The sequence below is a fragment of the Furipterus horrens genome, unplaced genomic scaffold (genome assembly GCF_987537825.1).
Source record: "Furipterus horrens unplaced genomic scaffold, mFurHor1.1.pri manual_scaffold_5, whole genome shotgun sequence".
NCBI lineage: Eukaryota > Metazoa > Chordata > Mammalia > Chiroptera > Furipteridae > Furipterus > Furipterus horrens.
This window is the reverse complement of record NW_028327175.1, coordinates 143,176,286-143,200,505: the sequence shown is the minus strand read 5'-3', so window position 1 is coordinate 143,200,505 and position 24,220 is coordinate 143,176,286. Positions and strand designations below refer to the sequence as shown.

General features: G+C 35.2%; 1 protein-coding gene across 8 annotated transcripts in view; it reads right to left on the bottom strand.

Annotated features, from left to right (window-relative positions):
- The window catches only part of ATAD1 (ATPase family AAA domain containing 1), a 45,474-nt gene extending 24,069 nt beyond the window's left edge, over window positions 1–21,405 (bottom strand). Inside the window, exons 1-8 of one of the 8 annotated variants that reach the window (XM_090278018.1) lie at window positions 21,227–21,287; window positions 19,790–19,931; window positions 17,795–17,922; window positions 17,398–17,474; window positions 17,109–17,282; window positions 10,991–11,089; window positions 8,836–8,956; window positions 4,037–4,237 (exon numbers count right to left, since the gene is read on the bottom strand). In XM_090278018.1, the coding sequence (XP_090134144.1) occupies window positions 4,037–4,237; window positions 8,836–8,956; window positions 10,991–11,089; window positions 17,109–17,282; window positions 17,398–17,474; window positions 17,795–17,831 (709 nt within the window). In that variant the 5' untranslated portion in view covers window positions 17,832–17,922; window positions 19,790–19,931; window positions 21,227–21,287. Of the gene's footprint in view, window positions 1–4,036; window positions 4,238–8,835; window positions 8,957–10,990; window positions 11,090–17,108; window positions 17,283–17,397; window positions 17,475–17,794; window positions 17,923–19,789; window positions 19,932–21,226; window positions 21,292–21,324 lie in introns of those variants that run through there. The other 7 variants (XM_090278019.1, XM_090278022.1, XM_090278020.1 and 4 more) reach the window with 7 other exon arrangements.
- Window positions 21,406–24,220: the final 2,815 nt, after the last annotated feature.

Here is a 24,220-nt window from a genome sequence, read left to right as displayed (position 1 = left end):
AAAATTCCACAATAGAAAATCCGCCCTAATAAAGACCTGACCTCACCAAAGGAGATACAGATGGCAAATAAGGGTATGAAAAGATGCTCAACATATGTCATTATGGAACTGCAAATTAAAATAACAATAAGACACCATTATAAACTTATTAGAATGGCTAAAATTCAAAAAACTGATAAAATAATCCAATAAACTGCTGAAGAGAATGCAGAACAACAAGATCTCTTTACATTTTGCTCGTGAAACTGCAAAATGGTATAGTAACATTGGAAGATAGTTTGGTAGTTTGTTACAAAGCTAAATACAGCTTTTACCATAAGACCCAGCAATTGTGCTAGGTATTTATCCAATTGAGTTGAAAACTTATGTCCACATAAAAACCTGCATGTCATTGTTGTTAGTTTTCTTAATCACCCCAAACTGGAAGCAACCAAGATGTTCTTCAACAGATGAATGGGATAAACTGTGGCACAACCATATAATGGAACATTATTTAGCCATAAAAAGAAATGAGCTACCAAGCCATGAAATGTATGGAGGAACCTTAAATGAATATTGCTAAGTGAAAGAGGCCAGTCAGAAATGGCTGCATGATTCCAACTATATAACATTCTATAAAAGGCAAAACTAGAGAGACAGTAAAAAGATCATCCCTGGCTGGTGTGGCTCAGTGGACTGAGTGCAGGCCTGTGAACAAAGGGTTGTCAGTTTGACTCCCAGTCAGGGCACATGCCTGGGTTGCAGGCCAGGTCCCTGGGGGGTGTGAGAGGCAATCATACATTGATATCTCTCCCCCTCTCTTTTTCCCTCCCTTTCTCTCTCTCTATAAATAAATTAAATTTTAAAAAAAAGGTCAGTGGCTACCAGGAGTTTGGGAGGAAGTGAGGGAGGAATGAACAGGTGGAGCACAGAATTTTCAGAGTGGTAAAACTATTCTATATACTATATTGGTAGATCCATGACATAATGCATTTGTCAAAGTCCACAGAACAGTACAATATAAATAACACTTAATGTAAACTATGGACTTTAGTTATTAATAATGGATCAATACTGGTTGATTAATTGCAAAAACTATCTCACACTAATGTAAAGTATTAACAGTAGGGAGAAAACTGTGGGGGGGGGGGTCATTATATTGGAACGCTCTGGACCTTCACTCAATTTTTCTGTAAACTTAAAACTGTTCTAAAGAAATAAAGTCTAGTAATTTTTTTAAAAAGGTAACCAAGTATTACAAAATATGAGATTGCGAGAGAGCAAAGAAAAACTCCAGAGTTCAGGGGAAAAGGGAAGTGAAAATAAGAGTAGTAAGATCTAAAAAAAAAAATTATGCTTATGTGCTTGTGTGTGTGTGTGTGTGTGTGTGTGTGTGTAGAACAGGTGTGCATGTGTAGCATAAGAAGGTTCTGCTTTGGAGTTAATATCCATTCTGAAGCCAAGATGTACAGTCACAAGAAATGCAGACAAGAAAAAACAAATTCTGGCCCTGACTGGGGTGGCTCAGATGGTTGGCTATCATCTCACAAAGCAAATGGTCACTGGTTCAATTCCCAGTCAGGGCACATGTCTGGGTTGCAGGTTCAGTCCCCTAACAGGGCGCTTATGAGAGGCAACCAATTTATGTTTCTCTCATGCATCAATGTTTCTCTCCCTCTTTCTTTCTGCCCCTTCCCTTCTCTCTAAAAATAAATAAATAAAATCTTTCAAAAAGAAAAAAAAAATTCTGCTCACCACTACAGAGAGCTAAGAAGGCTTGGTTTGTCTGTCTTGGCCTGGGCTCTGGGGAGGAGTAAGATTCTCTAACAAGCTTGAAATCTAAATTTGTGCTGCCATTTAGTCTAGGAATATCCAAATTCAGAAATTATCATAAAAATGAGTTCTGAGTAATCAGACTCCGAAGGGTCTAAGTGGATGACAGGAAAACCATTTTGGGTCTTCTTGGGCAACACAGAATTTTCAAATAAAAACAAGCCATACACCATCTAATGTTAGAAATGACACAGGGAAACAAATTACTATTAAAAATAGCTAAAATATTAAGGAGAATTAGAATTTCTGACAAAAGAATAATCCTTAAAAACTATATAAAATGGTATGTTTAAAATTTTGAAGACATAAAAGGTACTGAAATTCTAACAAAAGAGCAAACTACAGTGAAAAAAGATAAATTTGAAAAAGAACCAAGTAAAACTTCCAAAGTTCAAATATAACCAACAGTATACAAACTCGATTGTGATATTAAACACAAACAGGAAGGTAGAAATGATCAGCCTAGACTTTTAAGACAAGTAGGTATGCTAAACATTTCACTAAAATAAAAAGAACATATAACTTTTAAACCTGTAGCAGGGAAAGGGGAATAAAGAAAGCAAACCAGCCCACTGAAAGTAAAAAGCACACAGTAATGTGGAAGAAACAAATCTAAATATATCAGTTAAAGTTTTAATTTAAAATTTCAAAAAATCCAGCTATATGCTCTTTTGTGCAAAATGTACACCAAAAGCCCGAAATATTTGGGGTAGACTGATGAGAAAGATATGCAAGGCAAACAAGTAATCAAAGTACTGTATTATCTAGATCTTTCTCTGCATTTCTAAATAGCCTATTTTGAGTATAATTAACTCAAAGCTATAGTTTTAATTACTACAGCTTTTATTACATATATAACTTATACCAGGAACAGAACAAAAATATTGGTGATCCATAAAATACAGAACTCCACTAATAATAAAGTTGTGACATACATGAAAAGATGACCTATATTGGAAGTCCATACAGAAAAGAATGAAATTAGATTCCTACTTCAGGATATATATCTATCTTTTTAAAGAATATTTATGGGGATAGTGAAAGGATTTGTAAAGCAGACATATAAATCATAAAGAAAAAACTTATAAATGTAACAATTTTTTTTTTAAATCCTCACCTGAGGACATTTTTTCATTGCTTTTATTTATTCACTTTTTAAAAATTGCATTTTTATTTATTTTTTGAGAGTGGGGAAAGAAGAAAGAGAGGAAGAGAAACACTGATGGACTGCCTCTTGCAGGCCCCTAACCTGGTCTGCAACCCAGGAACTGAACTATAACCTTTCGGTTATGCAGAATGATGCCATGCCAGTCAGGGCTTTTCATTGTTTTTAGAGAGAGAGGAAAGGAGAGAGAGGGAGAGGGAGGGAGAAAGAGGGAGAGAAAAAAAAAAAAAAAAAAGAGAAACGTCAGTTGGCTGTCTTCTTGTACAGTGCCATGACGCAAGAACCTAATCCACAACCTGAGTATGTGCCCTGATTGGGAATCCAACCTTTTGGTCCCTTGGAAGACATTCCAACCAACTGAATCACACTGACCAGAGCCTACATTAAAATTTAAATCTCTGTAAAAGAAGCTATCATAAAAGTGAAAAGATAAGCCAGTCTAGAAAATACTGGCAATCATAATGAACATCAGTAAAGAATTACCAAGAAAAATCACCCCCCAAAAAACGATTTACAAGCAAGAAAACACAGATGACTAATCAACATGTTAAAAGACCTAAACATAATATTAAGCAGGAAAACCCAAATTAAAACAATAATGAGAAAATACATGCTATTTAAACTACAAAAATTAATAATGTCTGAAAAGACAAATTTTAGGGAGTATTTAGGGATACATACTACACAGTAATGAAAATGAAAACATGTATAACTACTATGAAGAACTGGTAGTCCTCGTGAGGGTGAAGTTGAACACAACACAGAATCTAATGGTTCAAGTTCTATGTATCTACCCTGGGCAATCATGTGCTTGAGGAAACATGTACATGGGTGTCTTCTGCATTCTGTTTGTAAGAGGGAAAACACAGAAAAAACTACCAAGTAAGATAATGAACATTCATTCTGCAACACAGAAATTATACATAGCATATTAGGATATTGGGTATCTCTTTTGTTTTATTAATTTGGCCTAAAAAATTTTTTAAACTCAATCTGGTCATCTAAATAACACCCTTAAAAATGGTGTTTTAAAGTATTCCCACAGAAAACACAGCATACCTATTTCATCTATAAAGATGATGGAAGGCTGTAGCTTTATGGCAAGGGAAAAAACCGCAGCGGCTAATTTCTGAGATTCTCCATACCACTTATCTGTCAGTGTTGAAGGCTGAAGGTTAATAAATCGACAGCCTGCTTCTTTGGCTGTAGCCTTGGCAATCAATGTTTTACCACAGCCTGGAGGCCCATAGAGAAGAACACCTGGAAATAAACATGTTATTTTATTATTTCCTTTAAAAAAATAAGATATTTGCTTTAGTTTATGTGATAATCAACATAATATTAATCTGCCCACGTTAAATTTTTTCCCACTATTCACTTGTTCCTATTAATCTTTTTTAATAGTATAAAAACAAGGAGCAGTATTCTACATTCAGTGTCAGTGATGACAAGTTTTTGGGATTACAGCACCTTGTGCCTCCTGCCTTCATGAAAAGATCTAGTTCAAAATATTGAAGGCAATAATCTTGACATCTAAACTCACAACACTTAATCATGGTTGACAAATAAAATCATCTAACACCTCCACCTTCACAAGCTAACAGAGCACTCTTGTACACTAACAACAGCCTGGAGAAAATCACTTCTTCAAAACAGATTGTAGCAAACACTGTTTTGCTATTGCTCAGACTTAAATTTTACCCAAAAGGGCATGTGCCTCTTTCCAAACAAATAATGATCTCTTCTTAAAAGAAATGACCTGTCATTTCTGTTTTAATTCCAAGGAATAAAACTGTATTATTAATCCAGTCTCCAGTGACAGCAGTTTGCTCTAAATACAATTTAAGGTACTTCTAAACATGTTGGGGTTTTGAGTATTTTGGGAATCATCATCAACTGGTTTTCAAATGAAATGAGGTAGCACTTTTTTAAAGCTAATATAACACTAAAATTATGGCCTTGTCTACAGATTATCTACTGACAGGCCTGACCCAAATTGTAAACTGCAGACTTCTTTAAATATTTGCTTAATTCAGCTTCTCAACTTTTCTTATGTAATAGCACTTAAAGAATGATAATATGATATTTATATGTAGCATGCCAGGGTAAGATAAAGAGGATTTGAAGGTATTAAAATATTCTTACGTAATAAAAATACATTATGTAATAATGTGAAATATCATAGAAGGAAAATAAATATATAAAATTCCCCATCGAATTTTCATTTTTTTTAAATGATAAACTTGAGCTTGATTCCATAAACCTAACCATTTTTTTCACATTAAGCACTTCAAAATAGTGTTCAAACTTTTCCTCAAATACAGAATTTTCTAGTGCTCTTTGTAAGAATTCTTTAAGATCCAACTAACCCAAGTATAATATTTTAAACTAGACTTTTAAAAGCTGATTTTAAAATTTCAACCCATAACCTTTATCAATACATGTTAATATTTTCAAGCAGTCTTTGCAATTTTTAATTAAATTCATTCAGCTAAGTGTTAAAATTTTATTAAGTCGATTATAATTTGAAGCATCTATTCGTACTCTTCTTTTGGATGTCTCATGTGAACAATACAGATTAACAGTCTAATGTCACTCGATTCAAACAAAACTGAAAAGAGAGAATGACTGCAGAAGCTTGGAGTTATTACATTTATCATTTTGATCATAACAATTTAATACAGAATACAGATCTACTGACAAACTTTTGGTTACATATTACTTGAATCTCAGGGTTTTTAGAACAAACTACTGATTCAACAGTCCTCATATTTTGATTTTGCAGCTATACCATCACTTCACAAATTTATGGAGTACTCTTACAATGTCCTATTTGTTTCAAAGTATTCATTTATCACTCTCAATATTGATTCTTAGTAATTTAGTTTTGGCACCTCTTAGTAGAATTAAGTGTTTACATTATTTCTCTTCAGGGATTATAACCAGTGTTATTAATCAAGCAGTTATTTACTAATTCAACATGCAATGATAGCTTTTGAATTTCATAATCTAGCTGAGAGAGAAGGTGCACATGAGGAGCAGTCAATGTTCATTTTTTGAACTGGGTGGTAGTTATATGAGTGCTAGCTTTATAATTACTCACTGAACTGTTTTATCCCCATTTTTCTATATATGTTAAATTTCACTAAGATTCATGTCATCTCATCTGACATGACATCAGTGAGTCTAACAATATTATTTGAAAGTGGCACCTTTTTCTATATCCTTTGTTGAAGTAGACTCCACAGTGTTTACATTTATGAAGGGTGATAAATGAATGGCTCTCCAAATGAATATGAGGCATTTAGTGGTAATTTTGCAAACTTTTAACTAGTTTCTTGAGCTTAGTCTGATTCTTTTAGAACCATTCTCAACAAAATAAAAATGTGTTTATTATTTTGTGCTGTGTAGGGGCTTAAAAATTGAAAGCCATTTTTAAGATGGATGATTTCAGTTAAGGGCTTTATTTTGTAAGAAATGCATGCAAATTAAAGATTTAGGGTGAAAAAGGAAAGATATATTGGGACAAACGGATCCAAATTTGAGGTAATCCTTATTAGTAACAAATATATTACCTTTCTTTTCTGAACCAGTTCATTGACTTTCAAGATTTAAATTAAAAATTTATCCAAACGGTAGAAAAATAATCTGCAAAAATTAAATCTATTTTAATATAAGGTACTCAAGAAAGGGGAAATGTAAAGCCTTTATAGTCTCAGGAAATCTAATTTTAAAAAATCTTTTAGGTTTTCTACATTTTTAAGAATGCATCAAAACATAAAATATGATGAAATTCACAAACATTGAACTTCTGTGCCAAAATAATAATTACTGAATTCAGAGTTTACAGAGGGAACTATCAAGTATTCAAATGGAATACTGTTATAAATTTCTAGTTTAGATGAGATAAAGGTTACATTTTTAAATTTAACCATTACTATATTATATCATGTTCTTATCACTGATTAGTGGCATGATCGCTCCAACTCTATGTCTTTTTGTGATCTTATTAATTATGATCTCACATGCTGAATGAATAGTGCATAAAAAGTCAATTCTATAATTATTATTTTGTAGTCTGTGAGGCAGTGATCACTTTCAGCTCAGGTAGCAATGAACTGTCTAAGGATAACATAAACTTGGCAATACAGCAATGACTCTAACCCAGGTAACCTGTTTCCAGTCCAAAAATGGAACAAATATGGTATACAACTGACTTTATACTCTGCTTATGTATACTAATATTCTATTTATATTGTGGGTCAAAGCAAATCAATGATTTTTCAAACTTTTGTTTGTGATTAAAAAACTTTCCAAAAGTGCAACGGTGAAAAGGTTCAAATAATAAAACTTTAGATTATATAATCAGGAGATACTCGTGTAAACTTTAAAAAATTTAAAATACACATAGAAACCACATCTAAGTTTCAGTAAAGCTTTCAAATAAGCAACAGATTTACACAAAACTGCTGAAGTATCCTTTCATAATTTCATATTTGCTGTGCTGATTAGGGCTTTAAACCAAGTCCAACTGGTGAAGTCACCCAATTACTTGGATTAAGATATTGCTGATGAAAAAAGGAGCTTTCTCTAACAACATATAAAAAGCATTTGTCTGTCCTAAATGTACTAATATTATGAAATTGAGTAAGTAATTACCTTACCCTTTTGACCTGGGCTCAGATAAACCTTTAGACATTTTATTTGGGAAAAAAAAAATCACAATAAACAAAATGCTTTTTATTAGGGGAATAAAAACAGCTTTGTTGCTTCAAAAAATAAAAATACCTGATAAACAACTTTGTTGTTTTAGTTAATGAAAAGAACATGACTTTTTTGGTGATAATTTGTCATTCTCTATCAGAAACAAAAATTATTTACATCATTAAAATGTATAGGTATCAGCTTCAATTACCTTGGAAATATAAATTAATGCACTTGACAGAGCTGCAAATTAATAAAATTAAAAGCAACTACAACTTACACAAAGTGCTATTTTGATACTTCTAAAGATCCAGTTTTTTGAAAAATGCACTTGCCTAATAATTTGAGTTCAGTCTTGATTATAAATATCAATCAAACTTGTCTAGTTTTGGCAAAGCAATAAACAGAGGCTTCCACTAGGTGAAAATAAATAAGCTACACTACAGCATCGCTATCTGAAAACCATGGTAACATTGTCAAGTATTATTTAAGCTTCATTTAAGACACATTTAAGAAGGTTTAAACATGATTACTCTTTGAATGAATGAAAGTCAAAGTGTTACACTTACGGATACAGTTCTAAGGCCTTTCAATTGAGTTCCAAGGCCTACAAAGTGGTAACTAACTAGGAACAAGAAAAAAATTTCCCTTAAAAAATAAGGTGTATTTAATTTCTAGTTCATCTATAGTTCAATATTTCCTATAAAAAAAAATCACTGCACTAAAATTAAGTGGAAATAATTAAAAGAGGAAAAACTGCTAGAATTGTGAAACAAAAAGTCTTACTGTACAGTTGAAACCTACATAATCTTACCAACCAATAAATTTATTCTTTTTTAAATTCTTATCTTGAAAACAACAACAAAAAAACCATATTGTAACTTTGAATTTTAACCTTGACTTCCCCAATTTTCATTTACTTGGAAGTAATAAATGAGTTTAAAATAAAGGGATAATTTTGCAATATAACTATAGGGGGGAAAATCTAAATTTGGGAAGCTAAAGAATGAGCAATTATATCAGAAATATTATTTACAAAGGTTAACTGCATTCTCTTGAAAATTTAACTTCAAAACCACCGATTCTATAATGACAGGAAATTTCAATATTTCCAAGATATTTAATGCTGTAGCAAATATAAACCTTTACTTTACCTTTTGGAGGCTGCAGAAGCCTAGAATTTTCAAACAAATGCTTCTTTTTGATAGGTAAGATGACTGTGTCTTTCAGATCTGTAATGACATCATCTAAACCTGCGATATCACTCCAAGTAACCTGGTAAAAGGTAAGGACAATATGAATTTTACAGGTGCTGTTTGCTCATAAAAGTAAAAACATCTCCCTAAAATGGCAAAAGTTAACCTGATAATTAGATATAAATAATAAAGGATTAAAGTTATATATTAATGTGAGTAAAGACTTTTCATAGCAATAATTAAATTGAACTACTATGACACTGAAAAAATAAATTAATAATCAACTACCTAGCGTTAAAAAAAAAAAAGCACTAGGCCTGGCAGTCAAAACTCTGCAGGGACTGAATAAGCTGAATTCACTCCATCTAAGAGGAGGAAATACCCTGCCAAGAAGATTGAAAACCAGCTCAGTGAATTCAGCATTATAGATCGGGAAAAGCTCACCAGAAGTTAGCCTAATTCATTTATGAGGCTGTCAAACATAGAAAGAATGGATTTTAGAAATAAATTCTATACACACCAAACTGCATATCTGAATCAAAAATAAAACTATGTTAAAACATCTTTATAAATAGTAAATAGGGGATGCTTTCAAAATAGACACAACTTGTATATCTTAAAGCCCTCTGACTCGTTAAAAAAAATTTTTTTTTAAATAAACTAACTGAAAAGACATTAAAAAAAAAATCAACCTAACTTTAATGTGGCTGAGCATCGGGGCTGACTGTGGAGCCAGGCAGAAGCAATATTTACAACAGACTTACTTTCTTTACAACTTCAAAAAAAAAGTGAAAAACAGCAGCCAAATTCAAAAAAATCATCACCTATTTCCACTGTAGCTCTAACGAAAAACTGAGTCTGTCAGTACATTTTACTCAAGAGTGAACATTAAGTAAGGCCTCAAAAAGGTACCACTGTAAATTTATAAATCAAATTAAAATGGAGGATTGATTCTTGGGGTATATACGTCTTTGGGTACACAGACAATAACAGACATTGTAGACTTTTATTTTCTAGTTTTGGGAATAGGACATCACATTTCATTCTATTTATTTATACCTCTTGTTACAAAATTTATTTATACCTCTTCTTACAAAATATTCAAATAGGATTTTAGAGTTTATAAATTACATTAGTCTGATCCTCAGAATAACCCTTTTTAAGTAGACAGAACAGATATTATACATGTATAATCCAGGATAATTCTCTAGATTATACATGAGGGAACTGAGACTTAAAGAGGAAATAATTTGCCAAGGCCATGAATGGAAAAACTAGGATTCAGAATCTCGCATGGCCTACCATACCTCATTATGAAAATCTGGCTTTAAACTCCAAATCAAATATTCACATGACTTACAGCAATACATTTTATATGCCACAAAGGTAAATGTAAAAAATCACAAGTTAAACTAAAGAAATGTGGACAGAATTAAGTTAACATAGCAGAACCAAGATTATTATCCTTTAGGAAGCCCTGCTTGCAAGGCAGGTCCTTGGCTGGAATATGGGACCTTAGGTTTTAGAAGAGTTATTCCCTGGTAAGAACAGCTCACTGTGTGTGCCTCAACTGTGCAAACAATATGGTTTGTGGTGAATACTTGTTTTCTTTCAGAATTTCAGTAGATGTTACAAACACAAAGTCTACATGACCAGTAACAACGAAAACCCTGGGCATGAAGTTTCTAATGAGCTTATATCCTGATAGATAGCATTTTACATGTGTTCTCAACACTTGTTGCTGGAGGAATCAAGTGCATCCGTGTAACTTCACTGGAAAAAGATTCTTGGAAGCGTGTGCCTGGTTTCCTTCAGACTTTATCACTTTATTCCCATGACCCTCTTTCCTTGCTGATTTTGCCTGGTATCCTTTTGCTGTAATAAATCATATTTGGGATGGGGGAAGTGGAAGTAGAAGAAAATATAAGGGGAATAAATGGCAATGGAAAAAAATACAATAAAAAATAAACTATAATCAATCAATCAATCATATCATGAGTGCCACTATGCTGAGTCCTGTGATTCCTCCTAGGGAAGCATCAAATTTGGCTGTGGCCTGTGAGTCCACTGATAGAAAATTCTAAAAATCTTAAATAAGATTAAAGATACATACATGCATGTTAAGAGGGTCTACAAGATGAGCAGCAATACTCATTTCATATTCTGAAAGCTTCACATTTTTCACACCAATTTGCTTCATTAATTTCTCCGCCTAGTAAGAAAAAACAGGCAACTTCCTTTAGTTTGACATTTATATATTAGTACTTCAAAACAGGTATCTGTGAAATCTAAAAAGCAATGGACATACAAGAATTTTCCAGGAATATCTTAGGCCCCTTGATCTCCTCCTTTCCCATCGTAAGTCCTTAGGTAAAGAAAAATTTGAGGGTCTACTCCACAGAAATAAGGGCAATTTAAACCAGCTCCTGGGAAATGAGGGGAAATAAGAAAAATAGGTATGTGATTGAAGAGATTATAATATATACAGGGTCTCACATTGCTCCAATGAGACTCTAAAGTCCAAATTGATTTCTCTTTCCCAGTAGGAGGATCATACAGGATAGATTAAACCTCAAGATGAAAGACTGAGGGATTAAGGATATCAAGAAATTGACAGGTATTCATACCTATCTAATTTCAAATTGTCCTGAGATGATGTCCCTTTTAGTTAAAGTCAATTCCTGGGGCTAGGCAATCAGATATAATAAATATGATTCTGAGTTAGAAGTATATTTACATGTATTTTTAGAGCTGGGCAAAACTAACCTTAAAAACCGATGAGCTCTAGCAAAGCAACAAAGCTTTCAATTACAATAAAAACCATGATAATAATGATAAACATTTACTAAGTGTGCCAAATATTCTGTCAAAGTACTGTAAATAGATTCACTCATTGAATCCTCAGAATGAGCCTGAGATAGGCACAGTTTTTCCCCGTCATGGAAAAAAGAAACTGAAGTTTAGCCCAGGTTAAGTAACTGCCTCAGTTTAAAAATGAGACAATGAAAGAGGCAATATACGAATCCAGGCAGTCCTACACCAGAGCCCATACTCTTAACTACCACACATATTATATGAAGGAAGTTTGTGCCCATAAGTCTTCAGTGATTTAAAAATAGCATTCAAATTTCAAAAAAGTGATCATCTTTAGAAATGAAAGTGCTCTGCTAAATCGTGTATTTACCTAAATTTTTATTACCTTTTCCTAAAATACTTATGATTATATCAGATCTTGATGTTTTTAAGGGGAATGTATTGCTGCTCTAAAAGGAAATCCAAATCACACAGCATTATAGTTATAGACCAGTTAAATGTGTGTTGACCATATCCTAGTAATAACAGTGTTTTTTAAAAGTGCTATGAACCATCATCACATTATTCCTATTCAGCCATGCCCCTAATAAAATTACTCAATGGGTAAAATTGCCTTACCCAGGTCCTTTTATCAGTTTCTTGTTAAGTATCTTCTCTTTCACTGCCTTTAAATCTTTGTGTCAGCTATGAAAGGTATTCTATTTTAGTATCTGTAATAACATCACTCTTCTTTTTCATTATGATTCTATAAATGTGAAGCCATCCCACATCTGTTCTTTTTAGGCTCTCAAATGGGGGTGATTTTGCACCCAAGCGGGTATCTGGCAAAGTCTGGAAATACTTTGGTTGTGACAACTTGGGTGAGGGGAAGGGAGCTACTGGTATCTATCTAGTCAGCAGAGACAGGGATGTTGCTAAACATTCTAGAAGGCACAGGATAGACTGCCCCCAATCGTCCCCACCAAATTATCTGCCCCCAAATGTCATTAGTGCCAAGTGGAGAAACACTGCCTTTTTCCCCATTAGGTAGTTACCCTTAAAATTTTACTCCAGGCCAAAATTACCTCTTGCTTTAAATAATAATAACCTTTATTTGTATCTGGGGTTTCATAAAAAAATCCTCAAGTATGTTTTTTTTTTATCCTACAGAAATAGAAATTGTTATGGTCAAGTTACCCAGAAGCTTTTTCCCACAACAGCAGTCTCATTTACCAATGTCTTCAGGTTGCATTAATAACATTGAGAAAAGAGAAAAGAAATTAATGTTTATTAGGCATCTACCACATGCCTGGTACTGTGCTGGGTACTTTAACAATCAACCCTTCAAACCACCCTCAGAACAGCTGTTATTCTTCTCATTTCTCAGATGAGGAACTCAAGGGTCAAAGAAATTAGAGCTGCCAGGACTACACAGCTAGGAACTGGCATCACCAGAGCTCAAACACTAATTTGTCTAACTTCAAAGCTGACGTTCAGCTGAAACACTAATAATGTTTTTCATTTGGGAGAGCAGGACATGTTTTTAAAAGATAAATGAAGAGAAAGCACCCCAAAACACCATAACACTCCCAAACTCGTTTTTTAAGAAAAAATTATCCAATTGTCTAGCTTCAACACATTTAACTGATCCTCTATTTCTAAAATGTTTTAACTAGAAAAACAAAATTATGATTGGATTATTCTAAAAATGGCTTATGTTCACGTGTTGGTTTATCACTTACTGCTTAATGACAATTACATTTTCTGGTCACCAACATTTGCTTAGTATGTAAGTAGGTCTCTCCAAGTAGCTGTTGTCTTACGGAGGGAAAACGGTAAACTCGGTTGAGAAGGGAGTCAAAAGGAGGAAAGAAGCTTACTTTTTACAGTATACCCATCTTTTAACTGTTTCAGTGTATTTTTTATCCTTTCATGCTATTTCATTTTTTCTCCATGTGAAGTATGATTTAAAAAATTAAGAAGTTGGGTAGGAAATAGTAAACCAGTATTTTTGCCTAAACTGGGAAAAGAGGAAGTCGAGAAAAGGTACAGAGTAAAAGAAACACATTTAATTCAGGTTCTAAAAGATTACTAAAATTGGTTGTTCTTTTTGAAGAATAATTTCAGACAGTTAGAAATGGTATTAACAAGTGAAGAACAGAGGGATGAACTAATTAAATGTAGGTTAAAAACCTTTTTACCGAGGTCACAGCTATAGTACTCCAATTTAAGTGTAGACAGAGGAAACCACTGATACAAAGCTTTTAACAATGCATTTAAATAGAAAATATCAAAGAATTTGAGTAATTATCTTTATATATTTGGTATAGCTCTTATCACAGACATTAAAATTCCAGAAAGTATATGTATTCTGAAAGTTATTGGGTAAGATGTCCAAATCATCATCTTCACATAAACTTGCCCTATCTACCAGTTTCTAAACCTCTATAAAGATATTATGAATCTTTAACCTTTCACATTTTAATTATAATGTGTCTTGGAGTGGGCCTGTTTGCATCCATTTTGTTTAAAAGATAAAGACTGTTAAAGCAGCAAGAGAAAAGCAGTTAGTTACCTACAGGGGAGTTCCCATTAGACTATCAGCTGATTTCTCAAAAGAAACTTTGTGGACTAGAAGGGATCAGCAAGAAGTATTCAAAGTCATAAAAAGCAGGGACCTACAGCCAAGACTGCTCTACCCAGCAAAGATATCATTTAGAATCAAAGGGCAGGTAAACAGTTGTCTCTCCAGACAAATCTTGGTTTCATTTGTAAGATGTCTTTTTTCTTTTCCCATATCATTACAGTCCTTCCAGCATTCATTATTAATCTCTTCCCCCATTTAATTCCTTTTGGCATCCTCTTACTCTACCTAGGCCTTTGCTAGAACTACTTCTATATCATCCACTGACTCAAAAATTTTAATGGTTTACCATTGCCTATAAAGAAGACTTTAACTGGTCAATAGTTAGCCACAGAAATAAGACAGGAAAAAAGAGAAAGGGTTACAGAGATGCTAGCCCCTTGCCAAACAGAAAGCATGCTTCTTCTTAATTGATGAGCTTCATGCTGTGGCATTTATCAGCCTGTTTACTTTCCAAAACATTAAAAAGACTGAGTAAGAAAAAGGAGATCTCTGTTCTCTGACTTTATACTCGGCGTCCTTTATCATTTAGTCCCTTACTTCTCCCTCCAAGTTCTACTAGTTAGTTGCAGAAACACTATTCTACCCGACTGGTCTATTTACTGTTTCTTTAACAGGTCTTGCTATTCCTACCCCTATCATGATTCTGTTCATGATTTTTTTCTACTTAAAATTGTCCTTGCCTATTCTGGAGGCCAAGATCTTTCATGAAGTCATCCTCAACTGCCTTAATCATCAGTGAATTCTTTCTCTAAATGCCATAGTTTCTGCCTTCAGTACTCATTAGGCAGTTAGAGTAATTTTATTTATAATTAATAATTTATATTGTCATGAACAAGTCTTTTCTCCCTACCATGGGCACTATGAGGGCAGATATGGTATCTAATACTTCACATACCTGATATTTTGAACAAAACTATAGACAGTTTTAAAAAAAGGCCTAATGTAATGTATTATTCATATATTACTTAAATATCTACATTTGGCTCTCTACATGTTTTCCAAATGTGTATTCCAGGGCTCTTAGAAACCAAGAAAATAAATGACAAAATTCTGTTTAAAGCCCCAGCTGGTATGGCTTGATGGGGTATCATCCCACAAACTGAAAGGTGGCTGGTTCAACTCCCAGTCAGGGTACATGCCTGGGTTGCAGAATAGGGCTCCAGTTAGGCACATAGGGCAGAATCAATCAATGTTTCTCTCCCTCTCTTTCCCTCTCCCTTCCCCTCTCTTTAAAATCAAGAATAAAAATAAAATTTAAAAAAATTCTGTTTAAAGTCACATTTTACTCCTAATATATTTTTTAATAATATGACTTATCAGATCTGGCCATATGCTCAGTTGGTTACAGCATCATCCTAATATGCCAAGGTTGCAGGTTCAATTCCGGTCAAGGAACATCCAAGAATCAACCAATAAATGCATAAATAAACAGAACTACAATTTGATGTCTCTCTCTCTCTCTTCCAAACTCTCTCTAAAATCAATAATTAAAAAAACATAACATCAAGCCCTGGCTGCTATGGCTCAGTGTATTGAGCGTTGGCCTGCGAACCAAGTGTCGCTGGTTAGATTCCCAGTCAGGGTACATTACTAGGTTGCACGTCAGGTCTCCAGTTGGGGGCGTGAATGAGAGGCAACCACACAGTGATGTTTCTCTCCCTCTCTTTCTCCTTTCCCCTCTCTCTAAAAATAAATAAACAAATAAATAAATAATTTAAAAAAACAAACAAAAAAACATAACATCAATAATTTGACCTCAGACTTAAATTGATCTTCATGATTCAGGTGCAGGCAGGCGGAAGCTGCACTTACGCTGACACGTGGATATACTCAAATTCATTTTTTTGAAAATCTAAACTGGTCAGATTCCTAGAGAACTATGAATTGACTGATATGATGATGTAATCTGGAGCCTGAGTCTACTATTTTATAATCAAATTCAGGGAACAAACTCACAACTGTCCAAATTGCTTTTGAGACATATATAAAGTAAGCAGCATTTATGAAACTATAGTTTTCAATGATTTAAGAGCTATGAATAGCACTGTAAAACAGTCATTTCTTTATATCTCAATTTCCCACACCAGCCTACAGCTTTTGAAAGAACAAGATTTATTCATTTTTTTATCCTGGCACCAAGTATTTGCTAGGAGCTTAATAAAGGTTTATTGAAGGCATCAGAGTCACAAGTCATAGAAGAAATCTAAAAACCCATGAATAAAACATCTTGCCTTCAAACAGTAAGAGAAATTTGAAAGATTCCTTGAAGGCTTTTGTTTTTTAAAGAAAAATAGGAACCAAAACAAACATATATCCTAATGAGGAAAACATCACAAGAGGCAGTAGCTGAAAAATAAAATTACAACTTTATTAACAATAACATTTTTTAACAATTCCTTAATTAGAAATTAGTATAGTTTTGTAAGTCTAAAACTGACAGCTTGTATTATCCACATTTCAAATGTCATAGAAAGCAAAACGTATACCTTACTGAAGATAAATTTTATTGAATTTGTTCAAAAATTTTACCTAGATTCCTTCAGATAACAAATAGCTGACAAAAATAATCTAATAAAAGTGTCCATAACCAAATACTATATTATTTTCATTCTTTGTCATCTTCTCTAAGCTGCTGATATATCAAAAAGAACTTGAGAAATGAAATTAAATATGACCTTAAAAACATTTTAATGTGAATCTTACAGAACTTCTAATTAACTTATATCTTTAGTTTTATGGAAAAATATTTGCTAGCTATAAGAAAAATGATTCCCGAACACTTTAATCATACCTGTTTCTGAGCTTCTACTTTTTGCTTTCTGGTTGGATCAATTGCATCTACCATCCATTTGATTGTAAAGTATGTTACTGCACCAAATATTGTCAAACGGAAAATTAACCCAACAACTTCATTCCGACTCAAAGGACGAGAAAAGGCTTCAGCATGTACCATCTTGACAGTGCCCTTAAAAAAACAAACAGAAATGTCACTAGGTAATATCTAGTCATTAAAACTGGGAGGCTGATAAGTACCTTAAATTAAGCAACCAAAACTAGTAGTCAAATTCAACATCACCTACCTTAAAGAAGTATTTTATTTTGAGGAGAAATAGATTTTTAAATGTTAGGTAAACACATTTTAAGCTCCTCTTGGAAACTGAAGGGACAGATTAGAAACTGAAGTTAATTTATTAGTTTTTAATGAACTTTCCTAAAAGCTCATATAATTTAAGTAGAGAATAATTCTATTTGAAAAATGTAATAAACATCTTAAGGTATTTACTCTTCAAGCAGCTTTAAAATAACTATTTCAGAGTCTAGAAAAATATTGACTGTAACACTAACCTAACTGAAGAAAGGCAACCAACAATGAAATACTTTACTGATGTGATGGTAAGAATTTCTTCTATTAAGTGTAATGTAAACCAGATAATTTTTTAGTGAAATTCAAATTGTAAACTATTTCCTCATACTTACTTTTAAAGGTTTCCAAAGGTTTCTTAAATTTAAACATCCATTTCCTTAATAAGTGACATTAATTTTTTTGAGCCATACTATTGTTTCCAACGACCCAGCTACAACTGTACAGAATCTTCACATAATTTCTGAATCACAAAAAAAAAAGAACAGCACACACCCAAGATAAAGGAAAAAGAAGGCAATTTGCCTACTTTTTACATATATCTCTGAGCAGCTACATCAGTCACAGCTAGGCTTACAGGAGACCGCACACCCCTATCAAAGACAATGGCTACCCAGAAGAATAAGCTTGTTGTGGACAATGTGACTGTCATATTTTGGGAAATGAGGTCTCAGCTTCAAATAATGCTTTATACTCTCATAACACAGGCATGTGCTGAATGCTATGTGAAAAGGAAAAAAAAAAACAAAGAGAATATATATTTTGTACTCATATGAAAGGGAATAAATCAGAATTTGTACAGATGGCTCAGCAACAGGTAAAAACTAGGTACTGCACAGATTACTATCTATAGCTGTTCTAGATCTACAATTATTATTTCCCCTCTCACTACCAATATTCAATTAAAGATCATCTTCATGTGCCTCCCTCTAAAATGGTGCCAACAATTTTGAAATTTCTTTTAGATTCCACCCCTCCATTCAAGAATATATACTCCTAATAAAAAGACCCCAAATCTTTCCCTATGTTTACAAGAATCCCAACCACTTAAGACTATTCTAATCCAGCCCCAAAGAGTAATTAAGCATTTTACTTCCCACCACTTCTCAATAGGAATTCCCAATAGATGGTGTCACCAGGATCTGAAAATGCCCCATGTATTTTCCCTCTAGCCTATTTGCCTGGTACCCTGAATGGGCCATTTCTCCCCACTTATTTAGGATTAGTCAAATTCTATCCAAACTTCAAAACTTCACATGCTCCATGAAGGCTTTCAGATCACATTAATCTTCTACATTATTCATTTGGTCTTATTATTGAACTTAAACGATATTGAATCTACTCAACTAGAGTTTAAATCCTCATAAACAGGATTTATAACTTACTCATTTTTATAATTGTTACATTTTAAAAAGGCTATTTAGCCCTGGCTGATGTGGCTCACTGGATTGAGCACCAACCTGCAAACCAAAGGGTCACTGCCAGTCAGGGCACATGTCCAGGTTGCGGACCAGGTCCCTAGTTGGGGGTGTGTGAGAGGCAACCACACGCTGGTGTTTCTCTCCCTCTCTTCCCCCTCTCTAAAAATAAATAAATAAAATCTTTTTTTTTAAGAGGTTTTTTTTAAATGCTTTTTCTTTTTAAAGAATTTTATTTATTTATTTTTAGAGAGCAGGGACGGGGAGGAGAGAGAGAAACACCAGTGTGTGGTTGCCTCTCACACACCCCCAACTGGGGACCTGGCCTGCAACCCAACCATGTGCCCTGACTGGGAATTGAACCAGTGACCCTTTGGTTTGCAGGCTGGCGCTCAATCCAGTGAGCCACATCAGCCAGGGCAAAGGAGTATTTTTAATAATTATTTGTTCAACAGATAAATTGCAACTGCAGAAAAACTACATGTTCATTCCAAAACAACAACTGCCAGACTTTTGAATGATTTCTAAAGAAAGTCAAGGGCTCCATTGACTTTACTTCTCCATTACTAGAAGCCATTCACTCTACAACAGGACATTATTTAATTTTTTTTAATAGAAAGACATCTCTTTTTATTTTTAAATTTTTTTAAATCATTTTTTAATTTTCAAATACAATTGACTAATTTAAACTTAACTAAATAATTGAAAGCCTTCATTTGGGGGGAAGAAACTTTGGCCTTAAGTGATTTAATTCATACAATAAGGCACTTATTAAACATGTATCAATAGTGCCTACTATATACTGGATATACAATAATGGCTAAGACACAATTACTCAAGGAATGCACAATCTGGTTATTAACAGTATTTTTTTAGTGGAGCTAGGGAGAAGCCATCTAATTAAAATCTCACCTCATTTAACAAATCAAAGTGTGCTTTCCTCCATCAGCATGAATTCCTAAAAACAGGTTAATATTCCACTTCTTAGAGGATGTGAAATATTGACTTCCCCAGCCTTTCTTCCAAGAATAATTTGAAAATGCAGTTGGAATACCTGGTATCATTATGTGGGAGTGTTATTCATTGATGAGCATAAACCAATAGCCAAAATAAGGGTTTTAAGTTAACAATCTGTGAAAACTACAGATAAGCTGAATAAAAGATTTTCATTTAAGTTTTATTTAGTAGTGACAAAACTGCCATCTACTGGATGATCATTGAACTACATGAACAACTAGGGTTATCACTAGTACACCTGTTATCCACAGTAACAATTTTAATCCTATAAAAAATACCAAGATACAAAACCTCTGTTAACTATGTATTTCGTATAATTAAATTATTAAATGTAAAATACAGTAGTCTAGACCTATGGCCTCTTCTAAAATAGTAGTCCATCTTTTAAAATGACCTAAAAATCCTGAAATGAAACTGAAACTTCTACTTGTAGGTTGTAACTGTATATACTTTATTGTACACTCATCTATCATTCATATGACATTGATATGCCTGCAACATAAGGCCGTTGCAGTAACAATACCACTACAGCAGAATATACAATAAAAGCTGCATGTGCACACAGTAGGGAATGTGTTTCAAACTTATATAAACATTGGGGCCAACAAAATGAACATACATTTATATACATAACCATATGCTGCTATGCACAACTAAGAAATATGACAGAACACTGTAATTCAGTTCTTTGTTAGGGAAACATGACACCAGGTAGTTTCATTTTTTAGAAGCTCTCCGTTTCAGGGTACAAAACTTGGAAATCGCACAGCCTTGTCAATGAGCAATTTACTGACAGGTTAAGGACTGAGAGTATAGTGTTCACCCTATAGTGTTTTCTCTCCTGATTCACTGCAGTGTTTTACAAAGTTTTTCTCAACCCCGAAGTTCCAGTTTCGCGGACATCAAGGTCCTCTGAACACAGCCTATGTCGATAAAAGACTGCCAACCTTCACATAAAGGACACATTGTAATTAACATCATCCTCTGCGAAAGTGTGCCCAGGCCTTTAAAACCACCTCTGCTTTTGCACTGTGGTAGCAGTGCCATTGCAAGAATCAAACCCGGTTCATTACGGCCGCCTTTGCCTCGGACCCCGGTTCTGTGGTCCCTGGACGACCCCAAGCCCAAGCAGTGACCCCGCTGCCTACATAGGTTCCCTGTAGGAAGTGCTGTAACTCTTGAAAACACCGCTAACAGAGACCTAAGGGCCTAGGCCGGGCGGGAAGCCAAGGGGAGGCCCGGGACGCCCTTGGAGGTTAATCTGCTAAATACCAAGGGTGGGGTAGCAGGGGGGCGGCACTGAGGTAGAATATGGGAGGAAGGAAAGGTGACCTTTCCTGATGGGCTCCTCTGTTCCGAGCCGGTCCCTAAAGGAGCTCAACGGGATCCCGCGTCCGTCCCACGAGGCCCCGCGAAAACCCGCTACTCACCTCCGCGCAAAATCAGCGGCAGCAGGAACCCTTTACTAGTGTCACACAGGAAGGAAACGCCGCCTGGGAGAGAAAGCTTCCGGACGGGGCCGCGGCCCGCCCCCCTTGCACCGAGCATGTGCAATCCGCATCTTTCAACAAATGAAGGGCACGTTTCCGGGTTTTAGAACTGGTCCCGGGGTTTGGCCGGAACGAGGTCGCGCACCAGCTACTTAACCTGCTCTCTGCTGGGCTGAGGTCTTCCGTGAAGCCGGCGTGTGCCCGCAGCATTCTCCAAGGTCCTGAGTTTAGCCATGGAGTCTGAGATATGGAGTTGGGGAAGGCGCTTGTCACCCAAAGTCCCTGCCCTGCTCACGGACTCTGGGTGCAACACTGACAAACAGGGGAGCCTTCTTGAGAGTGCAAAGAAATGCTCTGTGTCCCCGAGAGAATTTCCCTAACTTCTGCTTGATCCATACTCCCGCTCCTCATTCCCCTACCCCTCCTGTAAACCTGCAAGCGGCTGTTCTGTCCTTTAGCCAAAGCTCTGACGCGCACGGCCAACCCTCACCATCTGCCTTTCAGTATCTAGGGTGAGCTTACTTACCCTCCTCCCCCCTTATCTGCGCTGACAAACACCCGGGGATGGCGCCTGAAAATCTTGTAGCAAACGAATGTGTAGCCCACTCAGGCAGGCCTGGTATTCGGGACAAAATAAGACATCTGGTGACAGGTTTTGCATTTCGGTGACTTCCCTTTTTCTTTACCCCTTCCCCTTTCTAGAATGAGAGACGTGACACAAGCGGTCCCAAGGGAGCAGTCCTGAAAGCCAGCGTCTCCTGAACGCACTGGCAGGGGGCGAAATGACATCAAACACTATCCGCAGATACAAGAACCATGACTTCTTAAGATAGAGGCTGTGAGACAGAAGTGATGAGACTTCTTCCCCTACCCTCCTAGGAAAGGCAGTGTGCATCTCTGCTTTAGGCATCATCTTTACTGGCTAAAATTCGGCAGCCTGATTGTTGAATACAGTGAATGCTGCTGTTGTTGCAAGCTTGTGATACCGTTGTGAGGATAATAGCTACAGTTCATTGAATGTTAGTACTAGGTGTTGGGCAATATGCTTCTATGTCCTTCGCACCCATAATCTAAATTCCTTTTAAAAAACCAATCCTCTAAAATAGCCTTTATTTTATTTTTTATAGATGGGCACATTCTAAAACTTAAATTTTCTTAAGCTTATACATCTAATAAGGGGCAAAATTTCATTGGAACCTAGATCTAATTCAAACCCTACACTTTAAATAGTCTCTTTGAGATAGTAATTTAATACCAGTTAAAATTTAAACTCTAGGTGAAAGAGGTAAGACCATGTAATGAAAAAATCATAAGGTTTTAAAGGGTAAGGATGAGATGACAGGGATACGTCCCACAAGGCGCTGTGGGAACCCACTACTCACCTCTGTGTTTAAGAACTGATTGGAGTCATTGACAAGAATCAGAATGAAATTTACTGTAAATGGTTCATGTGTTACATCCAGGTCTTTTTGTCTATATTTGTGTCTACATTCATAGTATAATATTTTTAAAAATAATGATACTACTAGACTGATTACTTAGGAGGATAGAACTTTGATAAAAACAGGAGGATTATGAGACCTGTATAATGTTTACACACACACACACACACACACACACACACACACGTGCGCCACCCATAAAACAATCTTAGAAGTCTCAGAATATATCCTCTCCTGGGTCCCTGGGATTATTCTCAATTTGAGTCTTTAATTGGGTTGGGATGCTCATGGGAACATGCCTTGACAGAGCCAAAAGGTAGAAATTACTGACGGAAAGAACATTATGTTTTGTGGCCTGCTAGGGTAATCTGGTAAGGAAAGTGAGCTGAGAAATTCAAGATGGTAATGGATTTTCACCATTCACTGAATGAAACTAGGTCAACTAAGAACCTGCCTTGCTCTAAGAACCAGTGACCAACCTACCCAGGTTGTCTGACATTAAGGTGGTTCTGGGACATAGGACTTTCAATGCTAAAACAGGAAAAGTCTCAGGCAAACCATGAGGAGTAGGTTACCCTACGGGGACATCCTAAATGAGTTCTGGAATGAGGTGGAACTTCCAATATGGTTGCAGCTAGTCTTAATTCATTTGTCTCCTACTGGGGTATGATTGCATAGGAAAGGCAGTTGTTGGATAAACTAATTGAGACTGACCATAAAGAATCTACCTGTCCCCAAATAAATGCTGCTGCTCATCCTCTTCCATTGGCTTGGCTATAAACCAAAGACGTATCTATACCTTGTGGACCTAATTTTCATTTAGTAAAGCCTTAGGAAGCCTCCTATGTCTGAGCCCTAAAACATCGAATTACATTTCCACATACCATACATGTTCATTTCTAGCAATCACTAAATCAAGTAGGTTCTTTTAGAATAGAGCAGAGCGAACATATGCTTTTCGTCCCAGGATAGCTTTATATAATCCCTGGCAGCACAAAACACCATATTTGGCTCACAGTAGGGGCTCAATAAATAATTCACTATGTGTAATATAAATCAAGAAATTTTAACAATAGATTTTTTTGTAGACTTTCTGGGCCTTCCCTCTGTGATTGTTAGAACCAAGATATGAAAAATAATTATATTTTTAAGCAATGCCTCTTAAAAGAGTTTATAGGAGGTCTCCTCCTCCCCCCAGCCCACAGAACTAAGTTCTCCTTGTTTGTGCTAGTTGGATGAGGGTGTGGTTAGTTTGCTCTACAGTCAATGTCATTTAGTGCACTGGACCCCAAAGGGAAAAGGATTCCTTAAATTTAGTGGTTTTCAAATATCACTATGGGTCTATACAGACTTGGATGACTTGGAAAAATGCAGATTTTCAGGTTCCCACCTTA